The sequence below is a fragment of the Chanodichthys erythropterus genome, chromosome 14, assembly GCF_024489055.1.
Source record: "Chanodichthys erythropterus isolate Z2021 chromosome 14, ASM2448905v1, whole genome shotgun sequence".
In the NCBI taxonomy this organism is placed as follows: Eukaryota; Metazoa; Chordata; class Actinopteri; order Cypriniformes; family Xenocyprididae; genus Chanodichthys; species Chanodichthys erythropterus.
In genome coordinates, this window is record NC_090234.1 from 10753479 (window position 1) to 10762552 (window position 9074).

Consider the following 9074-nt stretch of genomic DNA (forward strand, 5'->3'; position numbering starts at 1 on the left):
CCAAATCAACCTCAGACTCCAGAGGGTTAATGTTTAATATGTTGCTAACACATTTTATTTCAGTCGATTTCACTCATCTCAGTATAGCAATACTTTTTTGGAAAAGCCAATAATCATTCACACAGAGACACAGAATATGCAGGTTTTGTATTTAAACAGAATTGCTAGAATTGCTGAAATAAAAAGAACTTACAAGTGCTCACTCCTGGCAGTATGTGGAATCCACCAATAATCCAGCTGACTGCATAACTCATGGGAAGATGCTAAAAGAGCTAGCCACAGACAAAACATGGAGACAAGGACCGGCATATCTCTGGCACTCACCCTCCTGCTGGCCAACTACTCCTGATATAAATGCAGCTGAGAATCCTGCCAAACTGAAGAAGCCTACTTTTTGTGGTCATGTAACACTCACTGAGGTTTAGTCCTTGTCTGACCCACAACAGTTCAGCAGCTTTAAAGCATTAGTTGAAGCAGTAGCACTTCATCGCCACGTGGCAGCAGGTAAAGAAGGGAATCCTTCTGCTGAGGATCATCATTCAGCAGAAAGAGACATTCTGAGAGATCAGTATGATAGCTTCCCTGAGGACTTCCACTGTTTAGTGGCAGGTAAACCAATACCATCCTTTAGCTGTCTAATAACCTTGGCACCTGAGTATGATCACCAAGGGCGTAGATTTGGTTTCAACATTGGGGGGGGGTTGAGCGTTGGTATGCTGCCTGATAGTTTTTTTTTTTAATTAAAAAAAACAAAACCTTTTATGTGTAGCGTTATTGGATAATTTATTTATTCTCTATCTATCTATCTATCTATCTATCTATCTATCTATCTATCTATCTATCTATCTATCTATCTATCTATCTATCTATCTATCTATCTATCTATCTATCTATCTATCTATCTATCTATCTATCTATCTATCCAGATAGTATCATAACAGTTTCTGTGTGCTCAGTTGATACATTTATGAACTGCCCCTTTAAATGTTACGGTGAACTATAAAGTTTGTTTGTGATGCACTTGCTGAAAACGTGTTTTTGCCCAGCATGTTTGTTCCTCCTTTGGTGATTTGTTAATTTTTGACTTATTCCCGCCCTGATAAATATAGAAAAGTCTGATTGGACAGGGGGGGGCAGAGCGAAAATGGCAGATGAGAGTAAGAGTGTTTGATGGGTCTTGTGAGTTATTAAGCCTAAATAGAGAGAATTAACTGCTGAATAAGTGTGTTAACGACATATTTTAGATTAAGTGAGTTTTGGGGAAACCTGTCTTTATTTTTATTGTGCTTTTACACTCAGTAGAAGAGTTAATCGTGAATCTATTTTTTCGGATTTTTTTCTAAGAGCACCATAACATTTCATTCCTCACTGTGTGTGAAGGCGAGCGAGAAATCAGACAGCTGACTGGTTATTGACTGCAAGAGACATTAAAGTCTAGTTTATTTGTGGAGGAGACTGATTTCGGAGAACAGAAACTTCTGAGCGAGTCCGCACACTATATCCTCGCTGTTTACGTGAGAGACTTGCGGCGCCCTTCTGCAGACTGCCGGGGGGAGTTGAATCTCTGGGCGAGGCCGCACGCGATATCCCTTCCTCGTTGTTCATCCGGGAGAGATTCACGCCGCCCTTCTGACGACTGCCGGGGACACGACTGGATGATTGGCCGCTTCCAAGGAGGAAATTGCGGAGTTCAGCTGCCTAAAAAAAAAAAGGCGTTCAGGTGATCTGTTGTTTGTTTGGCTCATTGAGTGAAGAGGCCATTTGTTGTTTTCTAGGCCCCGACGCTCCCCAGCAACGTTACAGGCCTGCAACGGGTGGGTTGTGTGTGTGTGTGTGTGTGTGTGTGTGTGTATGTGTATGTGTGTGTGTGTGTGGGCCCACATAACTGTTAAACTAATCTTTTACGTTCTACTTTGGTATTTCACACTGTTAGTTGGGGTTATTGTTACTAAGTGTATTATGAGGTTTTGATTTTCCCTCATCTAATTCTTACAGTGTCCTGTGTTGTTAATATTTGTAATTGAGTACCATCTTTATGAAATTCATTAATTTGGATTATATAAGATTTTCTTATGTTGAGAATTGCTGTACCGGTATTTTAAAAGGTATGTAGCAAAAGTACTATACACAACAGTCCTTTATTAATTTTTTTGAATCTTTATTGACACATAATATCCACTCATTTCTATATTTCCCTATTGTTATAAATAAATTTTAGTGTTAATATTTTCATACTTACCCTTTGTGTTGATTGAAGTTATTCTTGTTTGTCGGAGGGTTCTTGCTGTATATAAATATTATTAAATGTGTATAAGCCTAAATACTTTGAGTTACAATAGTCATATAGGGTAATAGGGGGAATATTAATTCATAGTCGGGAGACATCTGTCAGAACCCGGTGCTCCGCCCTATTAAAGGTTAAGGGTAGGGGGCGCTACACAAAGTGGGGGCTCGTCCGGGATACTACTTCCTGTTACCCTGATGAAGACACAATATACAGTGAAAACCAGAGCTGTGTTATATATTAATCTTCAATAGGTCAATTAATTATTATCTGCCTGAAGTTTCAGCATGGCCGTTGGAAGTAGCCCTCTTCTGCACGCTGAACTCTCCAAGTGGTGTAAGGAGGCAGAGATTGAGGAGACTCATGCCATACTGTTGATTGGCGTACCTGCAACTACTGAAGTGGCAATTATTGAAGATACTGTTCAGACTGTAAAAGTCTTGGGAAGAGTGCGGGTTAGAGATTCGAAATTGGGGCCAAGTCCTGGTACCCTCTTGGTGATATGTGAGTGTCGTGAGGTCATCGACCCTGCCCGTATCCCAGCTGAACTGCAGCGGCCAGATGGAGAAGAGTCATGGAAAGTTGTCGTGGTACCTGTTGATGTTTCAGCCTCTGAGTTTTCCAAGAAATTGTCAAAGTTCTTAACGGATGAAGGAAAGTCTATGACTGACGTACAGGCCTTATTTTCTCCACACAGTTCCAGTTCCCCTGAGTCCATTATACGTGCGGTGGGCGAACTTCTGGAGAAGACAACAAAATCATCAGGTGAAACTAATGCTTATCGACGACTACGTATCTTTTCTGGCACCATTCCAATGCCATCTGGAGAGGAAAGTCTAGAAAACTGGATAGAACAGGCCCGATTAATGACTGAGGAATGTGAGTGCTCTGAAAAGGAAAAACGACGAAGAATAATGGAGAGTGTGAAAGGGCCTGCTCTTGACATTATCAAAGCTGTTCGACTTTCAAGTCCAGAGGCAAGTGCTTCTCAATACCTTGAAGCTTTAGAAAACACATTCGGAACCTCTGAGTCAGGGGAGGATCTATACTTTGCCTTTCGTCTTTTACGTCAATTCCCTGGGGAAGCTTTGTCAAACTTTCTGCGTAGGATGGAGAAATCCTTGACTAAAGTGGTACAAAGAGGAGGATTAAGTCTCCAGATGATGGACAGAACAAGGGTTGAACAGCTGATTAGAGGTGCGGTTGAGTCAGATCTGATGCTTCTGCAGTTAAGACTGAGGGAGAGAAGAGAACAGCCACCCACTTTCTTAGAACTGCTAAATGAAATCAAAGAAGCGGAAGAGAACGAAGCTGCTCGCCATAAAATCAATACATCTGTGAAGCCCATACAGCTGAAGCAGGATGATGATGTAATCCGACAACTCCAAGCAGAAATTCAGGAGCTAAAATCCAGATTTGGGGAAGATCCAAACCCCGTTTCTGTTTCCTCCATGAGGGTTGATCAGAAAGACAAGCCGGAGAAGAAAAGAGTCGACACACATGGAGAGTCTGAAGTACTAGTATTAAAGAGGCAAGTTCAACAACTGCAACAACAGCTAGCAGTCATGAGTATTAGTTCCACTGCTCAGTCACATCCCAGGCCTGTTCCAGTTTCAAGTAGAGAAAGGCCAGTAAAGCACAACAATGATTTCTTCTGTTATCGGTGTGGAGAGGATGGACACATCGCTACCAAGTGTCAGTCGCCTGAAAATAACTCACAAGTAATACAGAAGTTGTTACGTGCTCTCCGAAAAGCTAAGACTGAAAGGAACCAAATGACTGGAAACAGTGCCACTTCTAGCAGTCTAGACTGCTTTTCTAAAAAGAGTCAAACTGAGGTCTGTGGGGTGAGTCAACTTCCCAGAGGATTAGTGGGCCCTGCCTCAACCATTTCCGTGGAGCTGAATGGATGTCCCTGTCAAGCTTTACTGGACAGTGGGTCCCAGGTCACCATTGTATTCGACCAGTGGTATTCCAAATACTTATCGCAGATACCCATCCATCCACTCACTGGATTGTCCATTTGGGGACTGAGCTCTTCTAGTTATCCATACAAGGGATATATCATAGTGGATGTTTTGCTTCCTGTTTCCCTCACAGGGGTGAAAGAGTCAGTCTCCATTCTTGCTTTGGTCTGCCCAGAACCTCAAGGTCCCCAGCAAGTTCCCGTAATAATTGGCACCAACGCAAGCTTCTTTCAACGTCTGACCATGCTCAGTCAGGACTCTGGTGTATCAAACCAAGCACACTCACTGAGGATTCAGTCGTCACTCCTCAAACCCTGTTTACACCAGGTTCAGGGAAAAGTGGAAGTCACCGAGCCAGTGGAGGGACAGGTCAAGTGGAAAGGACCAGGAGCCCTAACTATCCCTTCAAGGAGTGAAGTGTATGCTATGTGTAAAGTGGAGTGTGAGAAGCCATTGAGAAAAGACATATTTCTCGTGGAAACGCCAATGGATAGTCAGCTTCCAGCTGGACTGTTTATCCCTCCAACTGTTCTGCCTTATTCCGCCATTGATGAGAACAAATTCAGAGTGCTGGTTTGCAATGAGACCTTCAAAGACATCAGCATCCCCACTGACACAGTCATTGCTAAAGTTTTTCCCACGGACACAGTCACAGTTACCTCAAATGTTCCAACTGATCTGAAGAGGATAGATCCCAAAGTGTTCAAGTTTGGTGACTCTCCTATTCCTGCTGATTGGGAGAAAAGGCTTAGAGAGAAGTTAGCTGAGCACAGAAATGTGTTTTCCCTTGAGGAGTGGGATGTGGGACGAGCCAAAGGTGTGAAACATAACATCAGACTGAGTGACAGCAGACCATTTAGGGAACGATCCAGACGTGTTGCACCTGCAGACATTGATGACGTGAGGCGACACATAAAAGATCTGTTGGCTGCAGGTATCATAACAGAATCCAGGAGCCCTTATGCCTCGCCAATAGTTATTGCTCGAAAGAAAAATGGAACAATCCGCATGTGCATAGACTACCGGACTTTGAATTCCAGAACAATTCCTGACCAATACACCACTCCCAGGATAGATGATGCTTTGGACTGTCTGTCCGGAAGTAAATGGTTCTCTGTTTTAGACTTGCGTAGTGGCTATTACCAGATTGAGATGGCTGACGAGGACAAAGAGAAAACAGCGTTCATCTGTCCTCTGGGTTTCTACCAGTTTGAACGCATGCCACAGGGGATTACGGGGGCTCCAGCCACATTTCAGCGGCTGATGGAGAGAGCTGTTGGCGATATGCATCTTCTCCAGGTCATCGTATATCTGGATGACCTCATTGTCTTTGGGCGTACCCTGGAAGAGCATGAGGAACGGCTGTTGAAAGTGTTGGGTCGCCTGGAAGAATATGGGCTCAAAGTGTCTATAGATAAGTGCCAGTTTTGTCAGCCACAAGTCAAATATGTCGGACATATTGTATCGGCTGCCGGCATAGCTCCTGATCCTGAGAAGGTGAAAGTTGTGTCTCACTGGAAGATGCCACATGATCTGAAATCCCTGAGGTCCTTTCTTGGCTTTTGTGGGTTCTACCGTCGCTTTATCAAAAACTACTCTGCCATCGTGAGACCCCTGACTGACTTGACCAAAGGTTATCCTCCTGTCAAAAGTCACAATAAAGTTGTCCAGAAAGGGAAGTATTATAGTGAGTCAGAGCCGTTTGGTGAGCGTTGGGACCAAAAGTGCACAGAGGCCTTTCATAACATCATTCATTGCCTTACGCATGCTCCAGTACTGGCATATGCAGATCCAGCTAAGCCCTATGTTCTACATGTTGATGCAAGCCTGAGTGGTTTAGGTGCCGTGTTGAATCAGGAACATCTAGACGGACTGAGACCTGTCGCCTATGCAAGCCGTAGACTGAGTGCTGCTGAGCGCCACTATCCCATTCATCAGTTGGAATTCCTGGCACTCAAGTGGGCTGTTGTGGATAAATTCCACGATTACCTGTACGGAGCAAAGTTCACAGTTAGAACGGATAACAATCCCCTCACCTACGTTCTGACAAGTGCAAAGCTTAGTGCTACTGGGCATCGATGGCTGGCTGCCTTAGCCACTTATGACTTTAGCCTTCAGTACAAACCAGGTCGTCATAACATCGATGCGGATGTATTGTCGCGCTATCCCCCTCCCACTGACCTGCCGCAAGAATGGGTGGACCTACCAAGCTCTGGAGTAAGGGCCATCTGTCAGCTTGCCGATACTCACCACTCCGATGAATCCTGCAGTAGACTGGTGGATCAGTTGGGTGCTACTTCAGAAGTCATTCCTTCTGCATATGTATGTCCAGTACAGCTGGAAATGGGACACAAGGAGCAGTTGTCAAACTCTGACTTGAGACTAGCACAAGAGCAAGACCCCATCATTGGACAGGTGAAGCAGGAAGTGGAGAAAGGGCATATACTTACCACTACGAAGAGTTCTAACCCCATTGAGACTCTCTTACGACAACAGGGTGCAAAGTTAAGCAGTCGCCAACACCTCTTGTACCGAATTACAGAAAGCACCTGCGGGAGAGAGAGACAACAACTAGTTTTACCAGAAAAGTACCGAACCCAGGTGCTACATTCACTACATGATGAATCTGGTCACCTGGGAATCGAGAGAACCACAGAACTTTGCAAGGATCGTTTCTACTGGCCACGCATGAACAAAGATGTATGTAAGTTTGTTTGTGATGCACTTGCTGAAAACGTGTTTTTGCCCAGCATGTTTGTTCCTCCTTTGGTGATTTGTTAATTTTTGACTTATTCCCGCCCTGATAAATATAGAAAAGTCTGATTGGACAGGGGGGGGGGCAGAGCGAAAATGGCAGATGAGAGTAAGAGTGTTTGATGGGTCTTGTGAGTTATTAAGCCTAAATAGAGAGAATTAACTGCTGAATAAGTGTGTTAACGACATATTTTAGATTAAGTGAGTTTTGGGGAAACCTGTCTTTATTTTTATTGTGCTTTTACACTCAGTAGAAGAGTTAATTGTGAATCTATTTTTTCGGATTTTTTTCTAAGAGCACCATAACATTTCATTCCTCACTGTGTGTGAAGGCGAGCGAGAAATCAGACAGCTGACTGGTTATTGACTGCAAGAGACATTAAAGTCTAGTTTATTTGTGGAGGAGACTGATTTCGGAGAACAGAAACTTCTGAGCGAGTCCGCACACTATATCCTCGCTGTTTACGTGAGAGACTTGCGGCGCCCTTCTGCAGACTGCCGGGGGGAGTTGAATCTCTGGGCGAGGCCGCACGCGATATCCCTTCCTCGTTGTTCATCCGGGAGAGATTCACGCCGCCCTTCTGACGACTGCCGGGGACACGACTGGATGATTGGCCGCTTCCAAGGAGGAAATTGCGGAGTTCAGCTGCCTAAAAAAAAAAAAAGGCGTTCAGGTGATCTGTTGTTTGTTTGGCTCATTGAGTGAAGAGGCCATTTGTTGTTTTCTAGGCCCCGACGCTCCCCAGCAACGTTACAGGCCTGCAACGGGTGGGTTGTGTGTGTGTGTGTGTGTGTGTGTGTATGTGTGTGTGTGTGTGGGCCCACATAACCGTTAAACTAATCTTTTACGTTCTACTTTGGTATTTCACACTGTTAGTTGGGGTTATTGTTACTAAGTGTATTATGAGGTTTTGATTTTCCCTCATCTAATTCTTACAGTGTCCTGTGTTGTTAATATTTGTAATTGAGTACCATCTTTATGAAATTCATTAATTTGGATTATATAAGATTTTCTTATGTTGAGAATTGCTGTACCGGTATTTTAAAAGGTATGTAGCAAAAGTACTATACACAACAGTCCTTTTATTAATTTTTTTGAATCTTTATTGACACATAATATCCACTCATTTCTATATTTCCCTATTGTTATAAATAAATTTTAGTGTTAATATTTTCATACTTACCCTTTGTGTTGATTGAAGTTATTCTTGTTTGTCGGAGGGTTCTTGCTGTATATAAATATTATTAAATGAGTATAAGCCTAAATACTTTGAGTTACAATAGTCATATAGGGTAATAGGGGGAATATTAATTCATAGTCGGGAGACATCTGTCAGAACCCGGTGCTCCGCCCTATTAAAGGTTAAGGGTAGGGGGCGCTACATATTGAAACTGCCAGTAGATGGCAGCGATTCGACGTTTTAATGAGTGAGCTACTTAAATCGTTCATTCAGCCAATTCGTTCAAAAGTCAGATTAATTAAGGAAGAAAACAAACACCGATGTGAATACTTTTGTCATTGATAAGACACTATTGAAAAATGAAGTAACAAAATAGATGGCTGTTTTAGTAATTGGTTACAGTTACACTGATAGTTATGGCTAAATTGCAATGGATTAGCTAGCTAAAATATATGTGGAGTGTACTTAGCTATTACAATGTTTTCATACCTCCTTCTCAGTACATGCTTTATTCTTTTTAACGTCCCTCTTTGAACAGAAGTTTAATATAGTCGGCTGGGCAGCGGTTCTCTTTATTTTTGGTGCTACCTGTACTCTCCCATTCAAACAGTAGAGCTGCTCCACTCGTGTTGTGTTGGTGAAAGTACGATGCGCATTGATTGGGCGTTACCAATCGGTTCAATGGAGGGGGGGTATTTTTTTGACTAATTTATTATGACAAACACATATTCGATTATAAACAAAATTATTGTTACAAAATAAATGAATTATACACATTTTAGTATAGATCTACTGTGATTTTCATGTTGAAATATTGGGGGGGTTGTAACTGATGGATTTGAATCTTGGGGGGGGGTACCTCCCCCCCACCCCCCCACAAACTACGCC

General features: G+C 43.0%; 1 protein-coding gene and 1 long non-coding RNA gene across 3 annotated transcripts; one reads left to right on the plus strand and one right to left on the minus strand.

Moving 5' to 3' along the window:
* Positions 1-956: 956 nt before the first annotated feature.
* On the plus strand, positions 957-7501 carry LOC137036426 (uncharacterized). Of its 2 annotated transcripts, none has more exons than XR_010897191.1 (2): positions 957-7136; positions 7302-7501. XR_010897191.1 is itself a non-coding variant. In XM_067410592.1 (2 exons), exon 2 carries the CDS (start codon positions 2572-2574, stop codon positions 7030-7032), a length of 4461 nt encoding a protein of 1486 aa, XP_067266693.1. In that variant the 5' UTR covers positions 1146-1179; positions 1345-2571; the 3' UTR covers positions 7033-7501. The 2 variants fall into 2 exon arrangements, 1 of the variants encoding a protein (XP_067266693.1); XM_067410592.1 differs by having other exon boundaries at positions 1146-1179; positions 1345-7501.
* LOC137036427 (uncharacterized) lies at positions 6493-7603 on the minus strand. The gene is made up of 3 exons (XR_010897192.1): positions 7472-7603; positions 6702-6800; positions 6493-6588 (listed from the first exon to the last, which is right to left on the minus strand). It is a non-coding gene; the product is annotated as an uncharacterized lncRNA (long non-coding RNA).
* Between the last annotated feature and the right edge of the window lie 1471 nt (positions 7604-9074).